Source organism: Globicephala melas, chromosome 9 (genome assembly GCF_963455315.2).
Source record: "Globicephala melas chromosome 9, mGloMel1.2, whole genome shotgun sequence".
NCBI lineage: Eukaryota > Metazoa > Chordata > Mammalia > Artiodactyla > Delphinidae > Globicephala > Globicephala melas.
Window position 1 is genome coordinate 75,590,332 of NC_083322.1, and position 27,876 is coordinate 75,618,207.

At 41.9% G+C, this 27,876-nt stretch overlaps 1 protein-coding gene across 1 annotated transcript in view; it reads left to right on the top strand.

Annotated features, from left to right (window-relative positions):
* The first annotated feature begins 3,491 nt into the window (after positions 1-3,491).
* The window catches only part of ABCB4 (ATP binding cassette subfamily B member 4), a 74,016-nt gene continuing 49,631 nt past the window's right edge, over positions 3,492-27,876 (top strand). Inside the window, exons 1-9 of the mRNA XM_060304725.1 lie at positions 3,492-3,728; positions 4,648-4,736; positions 8,740-8,794; positions 12,574-12,724; positions 18,401-18,458; positions 20,110-20,301; positions 21,829-22,000; positions 23,620-23,744; positions 26,874-27,045. Of these exons, the coding sequence (XP_060160708.1) occupies positions 4,654-4,736; positions 8,740-8,794; positions 12,574-12,724; positions 18,401-18,458; positions 20,110-20,301; positions 21,829-22,000; positions 23,620-23,744; positions 26,874-27,045 (1,008 nt within the window). The 5' untranslated portion in view covers positions 3,492-3,728; positions 4,648-4,653. The remainder of the gene's footprint in view (positions 3,729-4,647; positions 4,737-8,739; positions 8,795-12,573; positions 12,725-18,400; positions 18,459-20,109; positions 20,302-21,828; positions 22,001-23,619; positions 23,745-26,873; positions 27,046-27,876) is intronic.

Sequence of the window (27,876 nt, forward strand, 5' to 3'; positions counted from 1 at the left end):
GACACGGGTTCGTGCCCCGGTCCGGGAAGGTCCCACATGCTGCGGAGCGGCTGGGCCCGTGAGCCATGACCGCTGAGCCAGCATGGCCGGAGCCTGTGCTCCGCAATGCGAGAGGCCACAATAGTGAGAGGCCCGCGTACCGCAAAAAAAAAAAAAAAAAAAAAATTAAAAAGAGAAGGAGGGAAATGTGATAGTAGTTGGTAAGAAAAGTGAGGTCAAGAAGATTTTTTGTTTTTAAGGTGGAAGAAATAACAGCATGTGTACCAGCAGGGCTGGGACAGAAAAGTTGATGCAGGAGAGACGGGGAGTAATGGCTCCTAATGAAGTCATTTTTGAGGAGGTGAGATCCATCGCTGAAAAGTACAAACACAAGGACTGCCTGCATATAGACACATGGATAGTTCATTTAGAGAAGCAGGGGGAAAGGCAGACTGTTGGGTGCAGCCGCTGGTAAGCGGACACATGTCCTGGCGGGAGACAATGGCAGTTCCCTCCTGAGCACCGTGATTTCCGTCAATGAAATAAGAAGCATGTGACGATATGGAATGTGAAGCAGAAGATGAAGATATGGAATGGATGATAGACGTTGGAGGAAAGAGAAACTATGAAATAATGATCCAGGAAAGTGGAAGAGTAAATTCACTAAGGAAGCATTTGCTGTTGGGCAGCAAAGGTTGGGGTATACTAGTGTACAAGACAGAAAAAAACCTTTGTTCGTAGGAATCTTGCATCCCACAGAGTGGACAATAAATAATATGCATAATAAATACATTAAGTATATAGTAAAGGGCCATTTAGTTTCGTGGTGGGACCATTCAGATGGTTTTGTGTTTTTCTTTAGCCATGTCCTGTTGCATGGTGGAAGCTTATAGTAGTCGGATAATTTAAATAAGCAGGGTTGTAGTTTTACCAAGCAAGCCTGGTAAAGAGAGAAGGCAAGGGAGTGGCAGATGTTTGCAAGATTGGTGGAACACAGTACACCAAAAGAGTGAGGAAGAGTTAAAAGGTGGTAAGATCAATGGATTGGCGGAAGAAGATGTTTAACCATCCGATACATTTGATCCATCTCCTCTATCCCCACTTCCCTGCCCTAGTTTAATGTGGTGGCTAAGAAGAGTGCCAGGATTAGAATTCTAGCTCTGTCAATTATAAAATCTCTATTCTGTTTCATTTTAATTTTGTTTATCCCTGTCTAAAACACATTGCCTTAATTACTATAGTTTCATAATAAAAGTCTTGATATCCAGTAAGGCAAATCTTTAAATAATTTTTCAAATTGAAGGTGAGATACATTTTCTCAGCTTTTTTTTTCCCTGAAAATTTATCACCGACTTAAAGGAAACACAAAAATGTTCTTTAGGTAAAAGGAAAATGATCCAAGATACTGGCTCTGAGATGTAGGAAGAAATAAAGAGAAAGAAAATGATAATAAATATATAGATAAATCTAAATAATATTGACTATAAAGTAATATTCTCATAAGGGTCATAAAAGAAAAAATTAAAGTACATGACAATAGTAGTGTGTAAGTCAGAGATGGATAAATGAGGTTTGAGAATTCTAAAGTTCTTGCATTGTCCTGGAAGAAGAAAAAGTACCACTGATTAGTCAAAGATACGTCATAATCTCTAGGAAGGAGTTAACTGTTAAATAGAAAAATAGAAGAATATATACTTAATAAGTCAAGAGAAAAGAAACAGGATAAAAATATTTAATTGCTCCAAGAGAGAGCAAAAATTAAGATTAGAAAAGAAAGGACTAGTGGAACATATAGAAAAAGTAAGACAGAGCGGGGGAAGGACATTAACCCGACATCAACGAGAGCAAAGCAGAAGTATCTCAATATCCTACCAACAAAAGAAAGTTAAGACTTCTTACAGCCTGAGTATCACTGAGGAATCTCCAGTGTATCATAGTGGCTTAAATATTGTTTTTGAATGAACAACCAGATGGATGCACCGGGTAATGTTGTTTTATTGTTACCAAATAAATATAAAAGTGGCCCTTGGAATGGGCTGTAACACAGGCAAAAACATAAACAGAGTCATGTGGACAGGGCTCCTCTCTCCCCACAAACATGCCTCAGATGCAGAATACACATGATGAACACTTCTTATAGGGACAACTTTGTGAATAGACTCTGAGAGACAGACAGACGGGCACACACATCTTATTCCTGGGTCCTTTTGTTTGTTTTTTTGTTTTCGTCTTTAGTTCAGAAACTTCCTACTTTCTCACGTATCCACCTTTTCTCTCAAGTTGTCTTTTATAGAAACTGAACAGGCTACCATCTCCTTATAGGCTATGGAGTTTTATAATGTCCTTCAGTCACCACCAAGCTTTCTTTCAAGCGAAACAATTCCAATTGCCTTAATCTCAGAGTATTTTAACCTACTGATCTGACCACCTGTTAGACTTGTGAGGAAGAGGAATTCTGATTGATCAAAGAAGAGAATCCTCATGATTGTGGTAGACAGGATAAGAAGAAAAAATATTTTGAGGAAAATCTGTAAATAAATTCATTTCTAATAATTCCAGAGCATGCCATAGTTTTTTTGTTGTTTGGTTTTTTATTAATTTATTATTTATTTTTGGTTGCATTGGGTCTTTGTTGCTGCGCGCAGGCTTTCTCTAGTTGCAGCGAGCGGGGGCTACTCTTCGTTGCGGTGCGCGGGCTTCTCATCGCGGTGGCTTCTCTTGTTGCACAGCACGGGCTCTAGGCATGCGGGCTTCAGTAGTTGTGGCTCACAGGCTCAGTAGTTGTGTCTCGCGGGCTCTAGAGCGCAGGCTCAGTAGTTGTGGCGCACGGGCTTAGTTGCTCCGCAGCATGTGGGATCTTCCCAGACCAGGGCTCGAACCCGTGTTCCCTGCACTGGCAGGCGGATTCTTAACCACTGCGCCACCAGGGAAGTCCAATGCCATAGTTTTAATCAACTCCCAGCATCTCTTCAAGTCAACTTCTGCCTAGCTCAAGGTAACAGGCAGAGCAGGATGGAGATGAGTAGCATATTTAAGAGTGAGTGCTAGAGCTGCTGGCTCCTATCCCAGTCTCTCCTCATAAGCCTCTTCTGATCTTTTAACTATTAATGCTAGTTATCATTTATAAGGTACCTCCTATATATGCCAGGCACTTTGCACACATTATGTCTAATCCTAACAACACCCCTGTTTTATGGTTTCGGAGACTGGATCAAGAATTAAAGAAACTGCCGAAGCCCAGACAGCTAGTAAGGGGTAGAGATGGGATTCATTCCAGGATCTGCCGACAACACCACCTCTTATAGGATGCTCTGCTTTAAGGTTCTCTGGGAACCCAAGAAAGCCATGGGATGACTTTTGTGTTAATAAGACAGAGCAGCAGCAAGGACCAGCAGGTAATCCTGCTACCTGGTTGGGAGGAAGGAAAGCCATATTTATGGAGTGTGTTCTGTTTTAGGCTCAGTACTAGCTCCTTGTACCTTCTTAGTTCATTTATTCCTCACAGTGACCTGGTAAAGGAGATGTTTTATCTTTACGTTACATATGAGGAAACTGAGGTTTAGACAAGTGAGAAAGTGTCCAAGGTCACATAGCTAATAAGATGTGAAGCTTCAAAGCCATGATAACATATTGCTCCCTGTTTTAGATTCTTCCTGTCCGAGATCAGAGCAGTATGCCACGGGAAGACACTGGAGACTGGACCCTCGTCTGGAGGATGCAGCCTCAGGCGGGACTTAACCTCTCTGGGCGTCAGTTTCTTATTGTTTTTTTAAAAAAAAAAGCGGGTTTTGAATTAGACGATCTCTGAAGTCCCTTCCAGCCCTTAAGTTCTGTGCCTCTAAGAATTAAGAGGGCACCAACAGAGAGAAGCTTAATGTGATGATTCCAGGTGGCCCTGCCCAGCTCTCGTCCTCCCTGGAGGTGGTTGGGTTTGGTGCCCCGGGGACCAGACCTGGGGATGCAGAAGCGGGAGGCGAGCCTAGGGGTCTTTCTTGGTCCTCGACTGTCCCATGATTAGTGAGCGTCTAGAAACTGTCCCCCGCATGGGTTTAAAAAGAACACTGAGCGCCGAGGGAGTGTGACAGTCACTTTGGGGGGCTCGGGTGGCCAGCCGGGCGAGGCTTTCGGAACACCCGGCGGCACCGGGCTGGTCGCGGGCTTATCAGCAGCAGCTGGTGCAGCGGCCTGGGGCTGGCTGCTCGCCCGGGTGGGCGGCGGCCGGCGGGGCACCTCCGGCGGCGAGGGCGGCGTGCCGGGCCCTTCTCCGCGCTTGGCCCGCCGTGTGAGCCGGGCGGGCGGCGGGAGGGCGGCGGGAGGGGCTCCTGTGGCCCGGGGGCCCTCGGCGGCCCCCGAAGCGCGCGGGGTGGGCGGGGGCGAGGCCGCCGGGAACAAAGTCCAGGCCCCGCGGCCGCAGCCCTGGTGCGCCCAGCAGCTCGGCCAGAGACGCGCGAGGTCCCAGGTGAGGGGAGCTTGGGCGCGCCGGCTCCGACCGGGGGACTCCGGCGACAGTGGGCTCCGGGCGGCGGCAGCGCGACCTCCACGCGGCGTCCCCGCGCCCCGCGACCTGTCAACCGGTCCCGATCCCTCGAGCAGGGTCTGCGAGGAGGCTGGTCGACCTCCCCGCAGTGGGTGGGTGTTCTTGGACCTGAGACTGTGGTTTCTCCCTAGGCTGAGATGGATCTAGAGGCGGGAAGGCTCGCAACAGTCCGGATCCCCAAGAATACGGAGGACGAATTTGAACGTGGCAGCAGCAACAGGTACATGACCCGCAGCCGCCGCTTTTCCGCGACACGTGAATCAGCAGGGCCAAACCTGGCTGAGGGAAGAAGCTGAGAAAATCTGATGATGCCTTTGGCCTTTGTTTTGGAGCTTCCGTAGAGTCTTGTCTGAGGTTCTGACCTTACCCAAGGAATGTCACTGAGGCTTCTTTTGCAGCAGGCTCAGGAGGAAGAGGATGTGTTTAAAAGTGCCCGCTTCTCTTTGGGCAGGGTGATTCGCTGAATATGTGTGGCATAACACTCCTTGCGTTATGTAACTCAAAACTTTTCCGAAAAACTTTCATAAACATCATCTGATCTTTTATGCTTGCAGAGCATCAGACGTGTCATTGACGGTTGTGCTTTTTAAACAAGCGTAGTGAAGCAGAAACCTCCTTCCTCCCCCTCGTTATTCCTCTTCCTCATTTTACCCATCCCACCCCGCTCCTCCCAGCGCCAGGCTCTTCCATCTTACTCCCCTGTGGGTGGTGAGGGGTGAAGGGGGTAGGGGCACCTGGAGCAGCCTCATTCGTCCTAACCTGTGCTTCCAAAGAAATTTTTGTTCAGATGCAAGGGGGAAACCTCTTTCTTGAACGTCTTCCTTCCTGTGACGGCTCTCGGGTTCCCAAAGGCCCTTGTTGCCCACACTTCACGGACCTCAGTAGGGGCAGAAGCAAACCAGTCAGTGACATGTTGTCATTGTCCGCCTTTCACCGTGGGAATAGTGAATCACTTCCGCCTTCAGCTTCAGTTTACGAGGCTGCTGTGGTCTCTGAGTTCATGCCAGGCCACCCAGAACTAATTGAACTGTGTCATCCAGTGATCACCCCGAGGGACAAATTTTATCAGGTTCTGTAGTGTGTCCTCAAGCTGCAAGGGACCTGATTAGTCAACGGAAAACATGCCTATCTGGTGGTTCAACTGAGGCATTATTTTTGTCTGTTAACGTCTTCATCCAGTGATCTTGCCTTATTCCTTCTACGTACCATGGTATTCATTCATCGAAAGTTTGGCGTGCCACATAAAATTGGTCTTATTTCTGCTAGGAAATAATCGATATTCTTTCTACTAGAAAAATGTGGGTTTCGTCAGCTGACAGTTTAGACTGGGATTGACTGTGAAACTATAAATAGATGCCATTTTCTGGAAGAAGGCTATTTATGTATTGCACTGGCTGAACATTTGATGAGTGTACAGAGGGGGTTTCCTGCAAAAGATGCAGTGACAGAACCCAAGGAAGTCCTCAGAAGTGGAGCTCACAGCCTTGTGTTGGAAAGAAGACAGTTCAAAAGAGAAATAGAAAAAGCTAAGAATAAGTTGAAACTGTAAGATTATGAAATGAAGTGTAAGGAGACAAATTTTTATAAAAAGCAGACTAAAGCTCGTACATTAAAGGAAGTTCAGCTCACTCCAGTTATCTAGGGCACATTGAGAGTTAGTTACATGCTTGTCGCAATCATGCCGTTATTGCCTATGGCACATTGTTTTGAACATATTTCATTGCAGATGTCTGTCCTTTGATTTTAGCGAATGTTCTAGATAATTTGGGATCGAGTCCTATGAGTAAAACTTTGTCACCTACCTGGACATTTAAGCTAAATAAATTCCTTTTAGGTTTAAAAAAAAAGTCAGCTCTCCTAGAGTTTTCATGTATTGTATGGAAGATAGATATAAATAATACGTATGCTGAATATGTAAACTACAGCAAATGTTAGAAGGTAATGAATGCTATGGAAAAGCATTAATCAAGGCTAAAGAAATCAGGAGTGCAAAAAGGAAGTCGTTTGCAATTTTAAGTAGGGTGGTTAAGGGAGGTCTTACTGAGAAGGCAGTATCGGAGCAAGAACTTGAAAGAAATGAGAGAAGTGTGTAGCATCGGAGGGAGACCATTCCTGGCACAGGCAGTAAAGACCCTGCGATGGGAGCATGTCTGGAAGGTTCACAGAACAGCGACAGCAGAGACACCAGGGTGGCTGGAGCAGAGCAAGCAGCAGTGGGAACGGGCACTGTGGTCAGAGAGGTGACAAGGAAACATCACGTGGGGCCCTAGAGGCTAACGTAAGGATTTGGCTTTTACTCTGAGAAAAGTGGAAGCCATTGTAAGTCTTTGAGCAGAGGAGTAGCATGATACAAATTGAGAGTTTTTTAAAAATCTGCGTTATTGACGTATAGTTGATTTACAATGTTGTATTAATTTCTGCTATACAGCAAAGTGATTCAGTTATGCATATATATGCATTCTTTTTTTATTCTTTTCCATTATGGTTTATCACAGGATATTGAATATAGTTCCCTGTGCTATACAGTAGGACCTTGTTGTTTATCCATCCTGTATGTAATAGTTTGCGTCTGCTAACCACAAACTCCCAATCCATCCCTCTCCCCACAACTCTTGGCAACCACATGACTTGAGTTTTTAAATGACTACTCTGACTACTGTGTTGAGGAAAGACTAAAGTGGGCATAAGTGGAAGTGGAGAAACAAGGCAGGAGTTCTCCTGGCTATTGGGATAGCCATAAAATTGGTGAGCAGTGGTTGAATTCTAGATGTATTTTGAATGCAGAGTTGACGGGATTTCCTGACGCCACTCCCTGTAATCATTCAGAAGGGTGGCCTTTACTAATTTTATTTTATTATTTATTTATTTAATATAAATTTTAAAATTTAATTTTATTTATATCTGGCTGCGTTGGGTCTTCGTTGTTGCACGCAGGCTTTCTCTAGTTGCAGCAAGCGGAGGCTACTCTTTGCTGCTGTGCGCGGGCTTCTCATCGCGGTGGCTTCTCTTGTTGTGGAGCATGGACTCTAGGTGCATGGGCTTCAATAGTTGTGGCACACGGGCTCGGTAGTTGAGGCTCGCGGGCTCTAGAGCTCAGGCTCAGTAGTTGTGGTGCACGGGCTTAGTTGCTCCACATCATGTGGGATCTTTCATGACCAGGGCTCAAACCCGTGTCCCCTGCGTTGGCAAGCGGATTCTTAACCACTGCGCCACCAGGGAAGTCCCAGCCTTTACTAATTTTAGATCAATATGTATGATTTTAGCAAGTGAAGGATTAATTGATCTGGAGGACACTGTTAACATAGTCATCTTCCCCCTGTGTGTGAGCTCTGCAAGACAGGTGACCGTCTCCCGGTTATCCAGAGATTCCTATAGTAACTTGGATGGTTACCTTTGCACTTGGTGATTGCCTTGCAGTCGAAACTGGATAATTTCGACAATTTGTGGACATCACTATTTTATATTTGAAAGTATAATGTTGATACCCTGAGAAAACCATAATTCAAAAAGAGACATGTACCACAATGTTCACTGCCGCACTATTTACAATAGCCAGGACATGGAAGCAACCTAAGTGTCCATTGACAGATGAATGGATAAAGAAGGTGTGGCGCATATATACAATGGAATATGAGCCATAAAAAGAAACAAAATTGAGTTATTTCTAGTGAGGTGGATGGACCTAGAGTCTGTCTTATAGCGTGAAGTAAGTCAGAAAGAGAAAAACAAATACCATATGCTAACGCATATATATGGAGTCTAAAAAAAAAAAATGGTTCTAATGAACCTAGGGGCAGGACAGGAATAAAGACGCAGATGTAGAGAATGGACTTGAAGACATGGGAGCGGCGGGGAGAGGAGGCTGGGACAAAGTGAGAGAGTGGCACTGACATATATACACTACAAAATGTAAAATAGGTAGCTAGTGGGAAGCAGCTGCATGGCACAGGGAGATCAGCTTGGTGCTTTGTGACTACCTAGAGGGATGGGATAGGGAGGGTGGGAGGGAGACGCAAGACGGAGGAGATATGGGGATATATGTATACATACAGCTGATTCACTTTGTTATACAGCAGAAACTAACACAACATTGTAAAGCAATTATACTCCAATAAAGATGTTAAATATATATATAATATTGAATATGATAACTACTCAAATTTATATTCAATTGAAATATTTTGTAACAGTTTTTAAATTCAGTCAATTATATTTTTTTACAGCAAACAAGATAAGGAGAAAACGAAGAAAGTAAATTTGATTGGACCATTAACATTGGTAAGCTGTGAAATATTAAATATGAATAATTCCTGCCTTCATTTAAATTTGATGTCTCGGATCCATAGTTATAGCAGTACTTTAAGACTGTCTACAGGCAGCAATAGGTTTTCCCTGCTGCACCTGTGCTGTCCTGGATTGGCTAACCAGAGCTAACTGGTGTACTGGGAAATTGAAAATAGGACTTGTGTTCGTAGCAGCATACAAACGAACCAATTTCAGGAAAATGCATCTCAGCACTTGTTTCACAAAAAAACCCGAATTTAGTTTAAAATAAGCTTGCATATAAAGAGATTGTTAACTACAGAAAATTGTAAAAGATTAAGAAATTTATTATGTTCATGTTGGCTTCCAGGAAAATTGATTAAATATGGAGTTACTGTTATGGACTCAGATATGTTTACAACAATTCTCAGTGGTTTTCTGCTGGTCCAAGGCAAGCCAACATACTTTTGGAAGAAGGCAAATCTGTTTTTCATTTGTAATATGTTTAAGAGAGGGGACCCATGGAAGTGTTTGCCCACTGTTGGTGAATATGATGTGTTTCAAACTATGACGGCTATTTTTTGATAGCAGAGAAGTTGGTATTAAGCAGCCTGTCAGCTGAAACCTCCAACTTATTAAGTAAGGGATGAGAGGACACCAAAATGTCCACACTCTGGAGCATTGCTGCATTCGTCTCACGTCACCATAAAGCCCCTGTTCGTCCTCTTCTCCCTTATGCTTGTGATGTTTTTGTTTAAAAGTCTCAGTAAGGGTAACATTTTTTCAATTTAGTACTTTAGAGAATAAATTGTTTGTGAAACTAAATCTGGTTTTAATGCGTAGGTTTTATTTTTATTTATTCATTTATTTTTATTTATTTTTGGCTGCATTGGATCTTCGTTGCTGCGCGTGGGCTTTCTCTAGTTGTGGTGAGCGGGGGCTACTCTTCGTTGCGGTGCATGGGCTTCTCACTGCGGTGGTTTCTCTTGTTGCGGAGCACAGGCTCTAGGCGCGCGAGCTTCAATACTTGTGACTCGCGGGCTCTAGAGCGCAGGCTCAGTAGTTGTGGTGCACAGGCTTAGTTGCTCTGTGGCATGTGGGATCTTCCCAGACCGGGGATCAAACCCGTGTCCCCTGCATTGGCAGGTGGATTCTTAACCACTGCGCCACCAGGGAAATCCAGTGCACAAGTTTTAAATCTGCCTCGTAGAGAAAACAAAATGTCACTAACGTTAAAGTGGAAACAATCATTTGAATCTAAAAGTTTAACCTTAAGTTAAATGTAAGTGTAATCTTTTCACCCTCTGAATAGATATTTTTGCTGTTGTTCTGCTAGAGGTTCAGGACAAAACTGTGGGTTTGTTTTGTTTTGTTTTGTTTTGCGGTATGTGGGCCTCTCACTGTTGTGGCCTTTCCCGTTGCATAGCACAGGCTCTGGATGCGCAGGCTCAGCGGCCATGGCTCACGGGCCCAGCCGCTCCGCGGCATGTGGGATCCTCCCGGACCGGGGCATGAACCCGTGTCCCCTGCATCGGCAGGCAGACTCTCAACCACTGCGCCACCAGGGAAGCCCCAAAGTGTGTTTTTTAATAGGAGTTAGAATGCATTCTTTTTGATCTGAAAACAGATCTGGGTTTACTTAGGGTACTGCTGTGAAATTCATGGAGTTTTAAATTGAAGCTTGGAGACAATGTTTTATTTAATTAATATGAAAAACTTTTAAAATTGAGGTACAGTTAACATATTACATTATATGAGTTTCGAATGTACCATGAAAAGCACTTAAAACATTCCTCCATTTCACATAAATGTTCACTGAAGGAACATTATATGACAACCTGCTCCTGTGCTTGAACTGTGGCCCATAGACCCGAGGGCTCTATCTCCCTTCCGCAGGAGCCATAAAACGAACCTTGGGGACACTGGTCCCTTTTGTAGCAGTTTTAGGGGCCCTTCCCCGCTTGTCCTTGACTTTACCTGCTCCCCTTGTTCCATTCCAGGCCCCACCTGGCTTCTGACCCCTTGTCCCTTTCAGCACTCTTGCTTGCCCTACGTGCTTGATGATGGAATGTGGTCTCCCAGACTGAACCCCTGGAACTCTTTGAGAACAGCTTGCACACACACCCCTCACTCCCCGCCTTGTGCTTTTGACCTCAGGGTGCCCCTGCATAGGGAGCCCGTCTGACTCAGCCTGCACCCTCAGGGGTCCCACTCCACCAAGCCTGACTCATCATCCATTCTTCGGGTCACCGATCCTTGTCCCCCAAAGGGGGTGAGGTGAGGGAAATGGGCAGAAGGAAAGGTTAAAAAGACAGGAAGGATGCAAGGGACAGAGAGGAAGGTATAGAAACAGAAAACTTATAGACGGAAGATGTAGTCTGGAAGGCAGAGGAGGAAAGAAGAACAAAGAGAGAGAGCCATAGTTCAGTCAATCAGAAATGGTGAGAAAACCATTGTGGGGCAATTGTACTCCGGTAGAGATGTAAAAAAAAAAAAAAAGAAAGAAAAAAAGAAATGGTGAGAAAAAGTGAGAATTTGGAGAGGACTAACAAAGATGGCGGGGGACAAAGTGTTTTGGAGAATTATGACACTGATTGGCTGGTTAGTTCTTAGGTGTTGTGCACTTCACTGTAACAACTGGTATCACCCCTCTCCTCTGTAGGTGGTACTAAGTCCAAGATTGTTGGTGTGGCCCACCAGGCCTTTTAGACCTTTCTCTAGTATCGTCTTCCACGCTTTGTACTGTGCACTCAGGAATTCCACTGCGTGGAGTCACCCGAGCGCCCGTGTGGTTTCTAGTCCCCCTGCTGTTCTAAGCCTCAACATCCTCCACTTCCTCTGCACTTCCCATTTCTTCTTCAGCTAATTCCCCCTTACCTTTCAAGATTCTACAATGAGCGTCATCTCCATGAGCAAGTCTTCCCTAAAGCACACACTCAGGCACTCCTTAATGTTTGTTGCACTTCACTGTGGAGCTGCCTTCTAAAAGCGAACTTAAACCTCTTAAAGGGATCTTATCCTCAAAACCCAGAGGATCTGTTCCCCCCAACCCCTTTATAATTCTCCCTTTGAACTATTCTGAATGTCTTTCTTTTTAAATTTTATTTATTTATTTTTGACTGCGTTGGGTCTTCGTTGCTGCGCGTGGGCTTTCTCTAGTTGCAGCGAGCGGGGGCTGCTCTTTGTTGCTGTGTGCAGGCTTCTCAGTGCGGTGGCTTCCCTTGTTGCTGAGCACAGGCTTCAGTAGTTGTGGCACGCGGGCTCAGTAGTTGTGGCACCCGGGCTTAGTTGCTCCGTGGCATGTGGGATCTTCCCAGACTGGGGCTTGAACCCGTGCCCCCTACATTGGCAGGTGGATTCTTAACCACTGTGCCACCGGGGAAGCCCTGAATGTCTTTTTAAAGGACATACTATGTGTGTGTATGTAAATGATGTCTACCCCTAGCTGCTCTTAATTCACTACCTCAGGAGCTCTAGAAAATCAAACAATATTTCTTAATGGGACCAAACCTTCGTCCCTTCTGATTATATTGCACTTATCCAAATAAGATAGTGATTAAATGGAGTTAGATTGATTTCCTCACAGAATACAAAATAAATAGAATCATGAAATTAATCTGTCAGTGATTGCATTGACATTCTTTCTTCCCTAATACCTTTATTTGCAACTGTTACAAAAGTACTGACATTAAATAAAAATTCGAAGAACATATCATTGTGAAAAAAGAGAAATCCTGTTACACAAGCTAAGTATTCTTATCTTTTCTTTCTTTCTTTTTTTTTTTTTTTTTTAGTTTCGATATTCTGATTGGCAGGATAAATTATTTATGTCCTTTGGCACTATCATGGCCATAGCTCATGGGTCAGGTCTCCCCCTCATGATGATAGTATTTGGAGAAATGACTGACAGATTTGTTAATATTGGAGGAAACTTCTCCTTTCCAGGTAAGCATTTCTCTATTTAAATATATATATATGTATTTTATATCTATGTTTAACTGAGTGGAAGATTAGACATTGATTTTTCTATTCATCCTGTACTTGCTTCATGTTTCGGACATCTGGGTGACTCCAGATATCACAGAAGGGGTTGTAACAGTCTCAGAAAACTTCCTCAAATACTCATTTAAATTTCAACAAATAGGTGTATGCTATTTGACTTTAAATATAGAATAAGGAAGCACCCATCTCCAGAAAGTTTTGCATTTAAATAAAGTAAGGAAGTCAGTCTACGTGAGGATGGTGGAACTATAACAGAGTATGTCTGTGCAGTGTCCATCCCATCAGTGATTACTGATGAGCTTCAGAATATATCAGTTTGCGTGGAAGTACTTCTTAGCTATGCTCAGCTTGTAGGTGTTTCTGGTTTTCTTTTTTTATCTTCCCCCATCCTTTTTGCTAAAATTAGACCCACTTTCTGTCTCTAATTTTTGGATCAACAAGGTTGACTTGTTTACTTGACAGCATACTAAAGAGTCAGTGGACTCAATGTGAAAATGATGTGCTTTGAAACTCACTCAAAGGACTATAATTACTGAAGAGCCAAAGGAGTCCTGTAAGTTAATGTCATCTATGTGAGAGGCTGTGTCAGCAGCACTGAAGTGCGGTTTCAATGCACAAAGTTATTTTCATATTAGCCAGATTTAACATAGAAAGGAAGATGTTCATGCTTTCTGTGAAGCATGATAGCTCAGTTCCTCCCAAGAGACCTGTGAGCACTAGGCTGGAGAAGCCCGAGTGAAGCTTTACTGGCACACAGATGGTGGAATAGAAGGAAAACAACTGACAAAGGAAAGGCAGCTTTCACAGTAAAGATAACTGAGAAAAAGTGGACTCTATAGTTTAGATGACACTCAGTAAGGGTTTTCAGTGTTCACTGATTGAGAACTACATATTTGCTTAGCATTGTAGGGCTTAATTGTAATTACCTAAGAGAACATGATTGCTTAATTTATACAACAGGGGAAAAAAGCTGTACTTTACATAAATATTGATGAATATTAATGCCTTTTAGAAGTCTAGTAAAAGCATCCTTCAAAAGTTAAATCAAGCTCCTACAAAAATAGTTTATTTACTCTCCAGTACTCTTGTCTCTGAGAAGAACCTCTTTATAATAAAAATAACACCAATAATAGTAACCTTTCATTGTGTATATCGTGTGCTAGGTCTTATTTCACTTAAGCCTCCAAGAACCGTCCCACACAGTAGGTAATATTATTTTCTGTGACACATGAAGACACTGAGGCTTGTCCAGAGTTATACAGTATTAGGGCAGAATTCAAACCCAGGTCTTTCTGCCATCCCAGCCATGACCATATACATTATACTGCCAATGTAAATAACTTTCTCCTTTAAAAAAATGTGTTTGGGAACGTTTTAAATGGATTACTTGTGCTTGACCAGTGGCCAGAACTTCAACACCATAAGGGTAAAATTGGAGTAAGATAGGATAGTTTAAAAAGCCTTCAAGGAAATGAGGAATTTTCTATTTGTTTTCCTTGTACTTCTTATAAGATCTATATCTATAAGACACACACACACACATACAGTAGGATGATGCCTATATTCAAACGCATCACTAAAAAATGGGTCTCAACTCAGGATTTAAAAAAATCAGATTAACGAATGAGTGGATAAACAAAATGTGTTATATACATACAAGGGAATATTATTCAGCCTTAATAAGGAAGTTCAGACACCTGCTACAACATGGTTGACCCTTGAGGACATTATGCTAAGTGAAAAAAACCTGTCACAAAAAGACAATTATTGTATCATTCCACTTAGATGAGGTGTCTGTAGTAGCCAAATTCATAGAAACAGAAAGTAAGATAGTGGTAGCAGGCTTGGGGGAGGAGAAAACGGGGAGTTGTTGTTTAATGGGCATAGTTTCAGTTGGGGGAAGGTGACAAAGTTCTGGAGGTTGGTTGTACAACAGCGTGAATATATTTAACACTGCTTAACTATACACTTAAAATGGTTAAGATGGTTTTGTGTATATTATCACAGTTAAATTTTTTGAGAAATCTGATGCAGTGCTCTTATCACAGGGGAGTTGGCATTTGGTTCGGTTTTATCCGTCCTATTTTTGTTTTTGCTAACACCACAGTAATTCCACAACTTTCTTATTTGGAGCAGTTTGCTTGTCTTTTCTGTGTTTCTAATGATGCAACCGTATCGCTTTGAAGCTGGAATGGCAGACAGGTGCCATGTACTGTGCCCAGGGCTAAATTCAAGGTCTCTCTGGGACATGGCATGAGCTCACTTACAGACCCGTAATACCTGGAGTGATAAACTCACCCGAGTTGCCAGCTTAGTTTCAGTGGCCTCCAAATTAAATGACACTTGGTCCTCTACAGCCGCATTTGTCATTAGGCGTATTAGCTGTCCTGGAGGGTTTGGAATGGGAAGTACCTCAAATGTTATTAATTCCAATGTCCGCTCTTTAGTAGTGTGTACAAATAATACTCCCGTGCCTCTTTGGAGAAGACGAAGTTGTTATATTTCATACTCAGAGAGCTCATTGGTATGTTTACATTTGTAGTTTAGCAAAAATCCTGGGGATTGAGAGTAGATAGAGTATTCAGCTGTACTTAGCTGAGCTCACTAGCTCATCTCATAGAGAGGATGTTATTTAGAGTCTATTCTTTAGAATCTTTGGATTCTTGGACAGCTAGACTAGATGGGAGCCAAATGAGAAGGGAATGTTAGAAGAAAAAAAGGTTTAATTACAGGAGGGCCTGATGGTGACTTACTGTGAACAGAGCCCATCCTTGTCAACAGAATAAAGGCTCTGTGACAAGGTTGTTCCGTCACAATGACTCAGTTGTGCAGAAACTATGCATAAAACATTCCTCATCCAAACCTAAGAATGGAGTCATAGGAAACAGTTTTTCTGCAGAGTATTAGGAACCTGATATTTTATGCCAAGTCTGTGTGACTAATAATGTAGGAGATTCTGTGGAGAAATCAATATACCCTGCGTGCCCTTGCATTGCCACATAGATGAGAGGAAAAGGCAGTTTTGAGTCCCAGTTACCTTAATTAATTACCCACACTGCCAAAGCTGCCTGGACATGCACCAACTCTGTCCTGTGCTGAGTGTTTCTATATAATAAAAGAAGTCCTGGGCAGAATCAAGTAAGGCAGACATTGATTTACTTTGAGACTCAGAGTGACCTTATGTAATGTCTCCCCATGTAATCCTTAAGGTATACATTTATTATTTAGGCCCTTACCAGCTTATGACTTCGGGCAAATTACTTAACCTCTATAATCCCTACTGTTCTCACCTTTGAAAGGTAGACTTACTGATAGAATTAAATGAGACAGTTTATGTCAAGTGTCTGGAACATAAATATTGGGGGAAAACTAGCTGTAAGAACTTGGATATGAAACAACCACTCTAAGATTCTGTTTCCCCATCTATGAAATGGATGAATTATATAGGAGCTCTCTAAAATGAATAGGCGGCTTCTAGAATTCCCCATTTCCTCATTATGGGAGGCATTCAGGCAGACTAGAGTAGGAGTTCTCCATCTTGGAACATTAGAATCAGTTGGGGACACTTTTTAGAATTATGATCTAGACTCAGCCAGAGGTTCTGATTCAGCTGGTCTTGGATGGAGCCTGGGCATCTATATTTTTTCACGCTCCCCACGGGATTCTAACAGGCAGACAGCGTTGTGAAGCATTCAACCACAGAACTACTTAAAGACTGTTTAGGAGACTGAAGCTTAATAGGTAGCATCTGAGAAGACCAGGTCGAGGCCTTTTCCAGAACTAATTCCATGAGATTTCCAAGTCTAGAATTCCAGATTTCGTTCCATGGCTCTTCCAGGAACGAGACATCAACACACATTTGCCTCACCTTTGTGGTCAGGCAGCAGAAACTCTTGGTTTCCTGAGGGCTTTGGGGCTCCTACGGTTACTAACCCAGAATTAGATTGCCATTCTTGGCCTGGGACTCTGAGAAAGGAGCAGGTCAAACTTGGACTGTTTGTAGATTCTTATTTCCTAGGAGGGAGGGTCAATCTGAGTTGTAATATTGGTGTTGGAGGAGAGTAAAACTCATTCTAGGATTTCACCTGATTTCTACATTCAGGGGGAAAAAATAGCCAGGTACCCATATATCTGCAGGTTGCCTGTGGTTTTGAAGAATGGTTTCTACAAATACCACAGCTTTAGGATAGCTTGTCTGCCTCTAATTCGAAACACGGTTCCAATGTAGCATATCAAAGGTGTCAGATTTATGAACTCAGGAAGGAAATGAGCTTGCAAAATGGAACAGATAAGAACAGAAGTAAAATACGGTCTGATTCCTCAAGGATCTAGTAACTGATAAAGAGCTAGATTAATAAGCAGAAACACTTCACTATGAACATCCGTAGAAAGAACAATCCTAAGGGGAAAATTATGCCACCATCAGGGCCACATGCCTGGTAATTGATCCTGACAGTAGTTTAAAATAAATTTCTACCTTATTTTCCTTTGGAGGAAGGTAAGAATGGTAACACAGCACCCAGAAAACATGACATAAGGCTAGTACAAAGACTAGTTTCTCTGCTAGCATCATGGTAAATGGGAAATGCCTACCCTGGTGTGCTTTCTCATCAATGCTGTGGTGACATTTTATCCTATGATTATGTGAATGCAGTAGATATGGGCTGCTTCCTTTTTATTTTTTCACTTTGTGTTTTTGAAAAAGTGAAAATGAGTCATTACCACATGAATCAATCACTGTAGTATAGTGTCAGGAGCTGTATGGTATAGTGTTAGGACTCTCAGCCTACTTGCTAGCTGTGTGACTTTGGGTAAGTTACTTTAGCTCCCTGTGCTTCAATTTCTTCATCTGTAAAATGGGAATTTATGAAATAGTCCTACCTCATAGAGTTGCTGTGAAACTTAAACGAAGTAATGCGTGTAAAGTGTTGAGAACAATGCCTGGCATGTAATAAATGCTCAATAAATCCTAGCTATTACTAAAACATGTAAACCAGAAAAGGCACATTGACATTTTTATCAGATTAGTTCAAATTAAAAGACAATTTCCTTCCAGTTAATGCTGCTTTAAAAATACCAGGACAGGGAATGCAGGATGGTGACCGAGTACTGACTTGTCTTTGAGCAACTCAGCTATCTTTTCTTTTCTTTAACTTTTCTTCCTTTGCAATGAATGTAATTCAGCCTTTCTATTACTTACGTCGTGAGGAAGCATGTAAGGGAAAACACACACATATAGTAAAGTAAAATCAAAAGAAGCAAGTATGTGGAAAGTGCTTTGCGCCACTAAGAAAAAAAGTGCCCCTTAAATCTTGTGTTTTCTATGTGGACCATTTCTCTTTTCCCCCTCTGCCTTCTGTATGCCCTTCGTCAGCTCCTCTCTGCTGCCTTAGGAAGCTGCTCTGCTTCAAGGCCCAAGACCTCTAGGAAGGCGGCTGAACCTGGGAGGGCTTAACTTCCCCCAACTGGACCCTAAATGCACCTAAACCCTTGGGCCCTTTACATGAGTCAAATGAAAAGAGTGACTTGAGAGTGAAAAGGAAAGAGAAAAAAGATTTTTAAAACCTGGCAGTGCCTTTCAAAAATGTCTTATTTTTGTTTTGTTTTGTTTTTATTTAGTGAATTTTTCCTTGTTAATGCTAAATCCAGCCAGAATTCTGGAAGAAGAAATGACTAGGTAATTGGCTAATATATGCATATATACATATGTACTTCTTTGTGGTGTACTTTTAAAAACATTTTATTTGAAAATAATTTCAAACTTACGAATAGTTTTAAGAATGTACAAAGAGTCCCTATATACGCTTTACCTTTTGTTAGACACTTTAACCTATTGTTTTCATTTATTCCCCCTCCCCTGCCATTTAAATAAACTGCACAGAGTATGACCCTTTACTCATAAATTCTTCAGCATGGTTCCTAAGAATAGGACATTCTCTTTACAACCACAGTACAGCTATCAACCTCAGTACATTTAATATTGATACAATACTTTGATCCAATCTATCATCTGTATTCCAGTTTTGTCCGTTGATCCAGTAATGTCATTTATGGCATTTTTCCCCTCATTCAGCCTTCTTCGTAGAAATCCCAAAAGCCTGTCACATATCGTTTGTATGTTTACTTATCAACTAAGGCTGCTGACGTAAATGAGTACTGTCTGTTTGCCATAGCAGGCCTGAAAAGCTTCCATCTGGAAACAGTTTGTAAAATGATGTAGAAAATATATTTGAGAGTATTGAAATTGAATTTATTACTTTTAAAGATAGTAACTTTTGGGACTTATCTCATGGTCCTGTGGTTAAGACTCTGCGCTTCCAACGCAGGGGGCACAATTTCCATCCCTGGTAGAGGAACTAAGATGCCACATGCTGCGGGCCATGCCCAAAAAACTAAAAATAAATTAATTAAATTAAAAAAAATAAAGATACTAACTTTCCTCTAATTTAGTGAAGACTTCACTCCAAATTGGTTTGAATTCATGACATTTTAGTGTTCTATTTTTATTTTTTTAATTTTTTTATTTTTTAAGATGTTGGGGGTAGGAGTTTATTAATTAATTTATTTATTTTGGCTGTGTTGGGTCTTCGTTTCTGTGCGAGGGCTTTCTCTAGTTGTGGCAAGTGGGGGCCACTCTTCATCGCGGTGCGCGGGCCTCTCACTATTGCGGCCTCTCTTGTTGCGGGGCACAGGCTCCAGACACGCACAGGCTCAGTAGTTGTGGCTCACGGGCCCAGTCGCTCCGCGGCGTGTGGGGTCCTCCCAGACCAGGGCTCGAACCTGTGTCCCCTGCATTAGCAGACAGATTCTCAACCACTGCACCACCAGGGAAGCCCCTAGCGTTCTATTTTTAAAACACCTTTCAACTTCTGCCAATTAGGAAGAGGGTTTTTTGTTCTTTGTGTAAACAATACGGGAAAACTTATACTAAGAACCATTTTGCATGCTCGGTCTGTTTAGTCCTGTATTTGCAATGTGGTGTACTTTTTAAGTACAGTAAGATATGCAAGTCTAGAATATGAATTATGAAAGAGGCAAATTGTGTTTACAGACTGTCAATATCAGTTTAAAAATGGTTCATGAGCACCATTATATTTTTGCAGTTAACCACAAAACTTTATTTTACCTTTGGCTGATCATTCAAGTGGATAGATTTGCCATTATCCTCTTATAATTTAAGAAAAGAGAAAAAAATTAATGTGTGTTTGTTACAATGTCCTACACGGTCTTTGTGATCTGTCTGTAAATTGACTAATTCCCATTTCTGAATATTTCTCCCCAAAGAGATAAAGACTATATTTAAAAGAAACTTTTGAATTATTTTCCAGATATGCATATTATTATTCAGGATTAGGTGCTGGAGTTCTTGTTGCTGCCTATATACAAGTTTCATTTTGGACTTTGGCAGCTGGCCGACAGATTAAGAAAATTAGGCAAGAGTTTTTTCATGCTATTCTACGACAGGAAATAGGCTGGTTTGACATCAATGACACCACTGAACTCAATACTCGGCTAACAGAGTAAGTATACTGTTAACACCACACTTTCATAAAGAAATTAACTGCTAAGTATGTGAAAATATGTCCAAGGAAGATTTTAAATGAAAAAAATTTTTTTTCCTAGATTAAGCATTTGGTGTGTATTGGGAATAGATCATCTGATAGCCATCTTTAGAAATTACAGCCTATGCCGCGGTGTATTTTCCTTATCTGTTAGATTTTTTTGCCTTAGTTATGTAGTAGGCGTATTTGAGGAATGAGCTTACATCCTTTACTTGTTTATCTCTCATGGAGACAAACAGATATTTATCACAGGCCTGACAGATATTAAGATGACCCTCAAGATGGATGAATGAGTGAATCAATGATTGAATGAATTCACAAAGAGACTTATCTTAGTACTTATTGACTCTTCACTTATTCAACAAATATTTGAGGGTCTATTTTTTTTTTTCTTTTTTTTGCGGTACACGGGCCTCTCACTGTTGTGGCCTCTCCCGCTGCAGAGCACAGGCTCCGGATGCGCAGGCTCAGCGGCCATGGCCCACGGGCCCAGCCGCTCCGCGGCATGTGGGATCTTCCTGGACCAGGGCACGAACCCGTGTCCCCTGCATCGGCAGGCGGACTCTCAACCACTACGCCACCAGGGAAGCCCTTGAGGGCCTATTATGTGCCAAACAGTGTTCTAGATGTTTGTGATATACCAATGAATGAGACAAAGATCTTCCTCTTGTTGCTTACGTTCCAGCAGGGGGACATAGATGATAAGCTTTTCCTGACTGGAGGTCCTGGCAAGAGGGTAGTGAGCATATGAGGTCCAAGAGAAGGGAGAATCAGAGCATGTAGGGCCTGGCTGGCCTCAGCTTTGCCACTGGGCATTTTTGATCTGAGGAGTAGCATGTTCAGATTTCCATTTTCAAAGGATCACACTGGCTGCTGTATTGAGAATAGAGTGCGTTGAAAATATCAAGGGTAGAAGCAAGGAGCCCTTCCCTATTCCTGTTGCAATGCCCTTCCTAGCTCCTGCTTTTACTTTTTTTTTTTTTTTGCGGCACGGGGGCCTCCCACCGCCGTGGCCCCTCCTGCCGCGGAGCACAGGCTCCGGACACGCAGGCCCAGCGGGCATGGCCCACGGGCCCAACCGCTCCGCGGCATGCGAGATCCCCCCGGACTGGGGCACGAACCCGCATCCCCCGCATCGGCAGGCGGACCCCCAACCACTGCGCCACCAGGGAAGCCCCCTAGCTCCTGCCTTTAAACAAATTGACTCATAGGTTCAAAATGCTAATGTTTCTCTAACAGGATTAACTAATTGAATAGCATCAACTTTTAATCCTATTAACTTCTTAGAAGCGTGAACTAATCCTGAATTTCTTCCTTTGTACAGTATTTAGGTGGGGAAAAATGTCATTCAAGAGGCTAAGACTGTGAAAGAGGCTTGCAGGAGTCTGAACCAGTGTTGCCTGTCTCTGTGTTTGTTAGATGTCTGCTTCACCTTTCTGACTGAAGACCTCCTGCCTGTAACCACTTAGGTGTGATCTTTTTTAGTGACATCTCCAAAATCAGTGAAGGAATTGGTGACAAGGTTGGAATGTTCTTTCAAGCAATAGCCACGTTTTTTGCAGGATTCATAGTGGGGTTTCTCAGAGGATGGAAGCTCACCCTTGTGATAATGGCCATCAGCCCTATCCTGGGACTCTCTACAGCTGTTTGGGCAAAGGTATGTGAAACGTGGGCATCTCCGTGTGTGTCAACCCACGCAGACAGAGTTATTTTCAATATGCAGGATTCTGGTACTTGTGCAGATCCATGTTAAATGTCATTTGAAACCACATCCAGGACCATGTTGTTAATCTGGTGCTCTAATAAGGAAGATTGTTTTTAATGTGATGCAAAATGTCACAGTTATTACCTCAGTTACATTTTGTTTTTGGAATTGTTACTACTTTAGGTAGATCTTCTGGTGTACTAATTTAAATTACATAAATGGTCATGTCCTTATTTCAGGAAACATAATTTAAAAATATGACGTTCCTTCAAACTATTGCATGAATATAAAACATTTAAATAAGTTTAGATTTGTCCTATTTATTTTGAATTGTTACCTGTGACAGTTAAATGGCACTCTGACAATTTTGCCTTGCAGTAAAATCCACAAAACCTGTTCTATTTCAACCAACACTCCAGAGTTGAGAAACTTTACTGGCAATTTTTGCTCATTCTGGGGTTGATGATTTACTTAGTAGACTCTGGCATCTCTTTTGTTTCGATTCTTCCTTTACTGTTCTCCTGCAACATCTTGTTTAGCCATCTTATTCAGTAGAATACCCGTGAGTAGGCCTGGAAGTATGGTTTTCAAAGCGATTAAAAATCGTGACACAATAAAAAAACAAGGATGGTGAATCCTTTCCAAGTAGTAAGGTTTTATTTTAGTTTATTTTGCAATTAACAGAGAACAAATGGTAGTAGATACAGAACTCCACACTATGCCCAAAAAACACTATCTAGAGAACTATGTGTGGATTTCCTTTTGCTGACTCTGTTACCGAATCAAGTCCGGCTGCTCGCTGCTTAAAAACAATCAATACTTGCAAAAGTTGGTAGAAAGGAAAGTTACTTTTAATCGGAATGCTGGCAGTCTGGGGAGATGGTGGACTTGGTGTCCCCCAAAAACCGTCCCTGAAGATTCTGTTCAGTCATGAAAGCTTTTCAATGGAAAAGGGGAAGTAACCTCAGTTAATTGTTGAGATAGGGGGTCAGAATCATCACCCTCCTCCATTGCGTGCAGGCTTGTGTGTGGGCTTGTTGACCTCTTGTGATCTTTCTTTAGATGCTATCTTGTTCACACAGTTTTGTTCACGAGATTATTGAAGGGGAAGCTAGGGAAAAGATCTGGTCATCTGTTAATTACTTATTCTGCATTTCTACATCTTTGATCTATGGAAAGAACCAACAAGTTACACAAAGTATTGCGTGATCAAAAGATCTGAAAGGTGTGCTAGGGCCAGAGGTGAGTAGAGCACGGGGGCGCCTGGCTTAAGGTTAGCGACAAGACCAAGGGGCCTCCTGCAGAGAGCTCTTTCCTGCAAAGGGCGCTTTCCTGCCGAAAGCTGCTTAGGACTCCTCTTGGGGAGCATATCACCAGGGCGGATCAAATCCGCCCCTTGTAGGGAGTGGAAGCAGCCGTTGGATCGGGTACAGTGAGTGTGGTTTGCTTCGTATCTACAATGTTTGATAAAGGACAGGGTTTGGGAAGAAAAAGTAAGTGAAAGAGTTGATCGGACTGTCTTTTAACATTTTTCCCCATACAAAAGGCGTGAATGTTTCTCTCTTTTCCAGATTCTCTCAGCATTTAGTGACAAAGAACTAGCTGCATATGCAAAAGCAGGCGCTGTGGCAGAAGAGGCTCTAGGGGCCATCAAGACTGTGATAGCTTTTGGGGGCCAGAACAGAGAGCTGAAAAGGTCAGAAAGGTTTTTTGTCCACTAGTTCAAAGAACCCACTTTTACATTTTGTTACTTATTCTTTTGTGATATGTGTCTACTGCTTTCCTTTACCTAATATTAACCCCTCACCCACAAAATATAGGCACCCTTTACTGATGGCTAGAGTTTAATGTCAGACTTTACAGCGGGGTTCTGACCTTTTTATGTTCCATGGACTTCTTTGGCAGTCTGATGAAACCTATGGACTCCCTTCTTAAAATAATGATTTTAAATGCATAACACAAAATATGTAGGATTACAAAGGAAACCAATTATAGTGAAGTACAGTTATCAAAACATTTTAAAAGTGTCATGTGGTAATTACATATCTCTATTCTTAACCTATTAAATACTAAGAACTAAATACGGGTCAACTATTTACTGTAATTCAAAGTGGGGTTGCAGGTAAAAGATACTTTAAGACATCTGTAATAATTAGAAGAGTGGTATGAAAATGATCTAGGATTTCTTTTGGCAACACAGGCACAGTTACTGCTAACCATACAGCAGTTTGTTGCCTGCCTTGAGAATTGAAGGAAATGCTAAATTCCGGTTAGAGGTTAGTGAAATTAAATATGTAAATTTTTTCGCATTCAAGTTCCTTAACCGGGGATTCCAGGTGGAGTACCCCTGCTCTAGAGGAACTTGATAGGCGAAAACCTATATGCCAGAACAAAGCCCCCTAATAAAGGCTACTCAGCTCTACTTAAATGCCCCAACCAGTTTTCTTTAAATAATAACATTCCGTAATATCGCTGAAGTATGACTCCATGTGAAGTATTTTCTTTTGCCATCCTATGGGACTCCTGATACCCACAACTCTTTTTTTTTTTAGCGGTACACGGGCCTCTCACTGTTGCGGCCTCTCCCATTGCGGAGCACAGGCTCCGGACGCGCAGGCTCAGCGGCCATGGCTCACGGGCCCAGCCGCTCCGTGGCATGTGGGATCGTCCCGGACCGGGACACGAACCCGTGTCCCCTGCATCGGCAGGCAGACTCTCAACCACTGAGCCACCAGGGAAGCCCCACCCACAACTCTTTGAAAGAGAAATTCTCTGGCAATTCTCCAGCCTTAAAAGCAAAGGTTCCCTACTCCCCTCTTTTTCATTTTCTATTTTTCTGTTCCTTAAGCCCTCTTCAAAGCCAGCCTATACCTGGTTCTCTAACTCTTCCTTTTTCTCTCTCACTGCTGCTTTCTGTACACAGTAGCCCACACACCTCAGGATGAGTGTAATCAGTGCCTCTCCATTAGCAGCAGTAAGCGAGCCGCCTCAGCGAAGGTAATTACAGCATGTCCACCACTGTCCCTGGAGCCCGTGTCACGTTGGGGCTGACGTGCCCACACCTTGCAACTGGGCCACCTGGGACTAAGCACAGTGCTGGGCATGGCGAGCTGGCTGTCTCCCCAGGGACGCAGCTCAGCTAAATGTATGCATCATCCAACACTGAGGAAACAGCACTGGAGAGTAGGGTGCTTTAAGTAATTGAAAGACATAATTTTCGGTGGCAACGTACATTTTAAAAAAATGAAGAAATTCTCAACATCTTATTTGGTTAAACTGAAAAAGATATGATGTTGTTTGTCTTTTGTTAGAAATAGAAACGCTCTAATGTATGTGGTATTTTCTCTAAAGTCTCACTGTATATCAGTGGATTTTTTTTTTTCTGATTTTAGGGAGCCAAAATCAAAATTTATAGACTCTTTGCATCTAGCATGGAAGGCTTAACTGAAATTGATGGAAAAAATATTGTTATTTGACAGAACCATTCTAGACATTTATACCTTTATGTCAAATCCTAGAAGGCAGTAATATGAATTTTAATTAATATTCAAAAATATGACAATAATAGAATGAGCGATATTTAGGAAGACATTAAATTCTAAAACAATAGTAATAGGAATAGGAGTTATCAGGTTTTTCCAGCTATACGCCAGCACTGTACTAACAACGTTCTATCATTATCTGTCAACCTCATAATTGTCTTGCAAGGTAGGCATTAGTAACTCCATTTTATAATACCATTTGCAGCAACATGGAACGACCTAGAGCTTATCATCCTAAGTGAAGTAAGCCAGACAGTGAAAGACAAACATCATATGATAGCGATAATATGTGGATTTTAAAAAAATGATACACATGAACTTATTTACAAAAGAGAAAGAGACTCACAGATATAGAAAACAAGCTTATGGTTAACAAAGGCGAAAGGGAAGGGAGGGATAAATTAGGAGTTTAGGAATAACATATACATACTACTATATATAAAATAGATAACCAACAAGGACCTACTGTATAACACAGGGAACTATACTCAATATCTTGTAATAATCCATAAGGTAAAGAATCTGAAAAAGAATATATATACATATGTATAACTGAATCACTTTGCTGTACACCTGAAACTGACACAACATTGTAAATCAACTATACTTCTATTAAAAAAAGAGTAACTCTATTTTACAAGTGATGAAACTAAAATCTAGAAAAGTTGAGTAGGAGCCTGTATCCCATAAGCGGTGACCAGTTTATAACCTTGTACCCAGGCTTGACAGTTGAAGGTCAGCCTGATCAAAACCAAACCAAAACAAAAACCAAACCAAAGCAAAAGCCCAAGTATAAGTACGCAAACGTGTAAAATTCCTGTCCCTCACCCAGTGGGGCTGTGGAAGGAGGTTATTCTCTGGAGAAGACAAATTTGCCTGTGTTAAGAATCTGTTTGAAGAGTCCCAAATAGTATTTACATTTTGGCGTCATTCCTGGTTGGCTTCGCTTGGTTTCTCTTCTTCCACCTTTGCCTTGACTTGTGATGCTGGCCATGAAGGGATGGTGATGTTCTCCCAGGGATGGGAGTTCAATCCTGGAACAGCTATGGGAACACTGGTAGGACTGGTAGGGACCAAGGGAGATGGGTCCAGGCCAGTAAAGAAAAGGCTCAGATGGGTTCTAGTCCTGGCCGATCCTGAATTGGTTGAGTTCCCAGGAAGCTGGGTCTCACCAGGGCTTTCTTTTATGGCTTTGTGCCTTAAACCTCCAACTATCAAGGAGGTGAATATGGCTCAGATTATGGATTGTTTTCTTATTATGTTTTCCCCTCATTTTCTGGTAGGTATCAGAAACATCTAGAAAATGCCAAAAAGATTGGAATTAAAAAAGCTATTTCGGCGAACATTTCCATGGGCATTGCCTTCCTGTTAATATATGCATCATATGCGCTGGCCTTCTGGTATGCGTCCACTCTAGTTATAGCAAAAGAATACACTGTTGGAAATGCAATGACAGTAAGTTGTTTTCCTAATATTTATGAAGAATCTGAAAATGTTGTTTATCCACCTACCTTTTCTTTTCTTTCCTTTCATTCTCCTCCTTTTTGAAGGATGAGCCATGGTTATAGGCTTTTTTCATTCTGTAAACCTTTGCTCTGTCCTGTCGGTAGAGCTGACCTTGTAGAATACACAGGGCATAACATGTAGATAGACCAATCGAGAAACACATGGAGCATATAAATTTTGAAAAATGGAATGAATTTATGAATGAACAAATATGTAGTGGCGCCACCCTCATTCTGCCTTTGAGTTTCATTATATAAGAAAGTAAACATTATTATACGTAGGTCATACTATGAGAGAATGTTAAATTTACGTGATATAAAACATCAGCTATCCAAATACAAGATGAAAAGTTATTTTAGTTTCTTTTTCTTTTACAAAATGAAAATATCTTCGTTTTTTGATTATAAAAATATATACTAGTTATACAAAGAATTAGAAGAATTTTAAAAATTAGAAATTACTTAGAATTACTTGTGATCTAATAATCCATATATACTTAATGATAACTTTTGGTGTATATCTTCCGGATTCTTTTCTGTATGTGGATTTTGTTTCCTTTCAAAACTGGGATTGTATTATGCATACCTTTTTGTAAACGTTTTATAAACTAGCAACGTATTGTGACCTTCTTTCCATGTCAGTGACGGTCAGGGCAACACGTAACCATTCAACTAGCCATGTTTTAAAACCTGCACTTCCCTATCTTTCTAAACAGAGGACTCCTTGATGATGGCTTAGGGACATTATAAAAATTTATCATTTCAAAATGTTCTCTAGGGT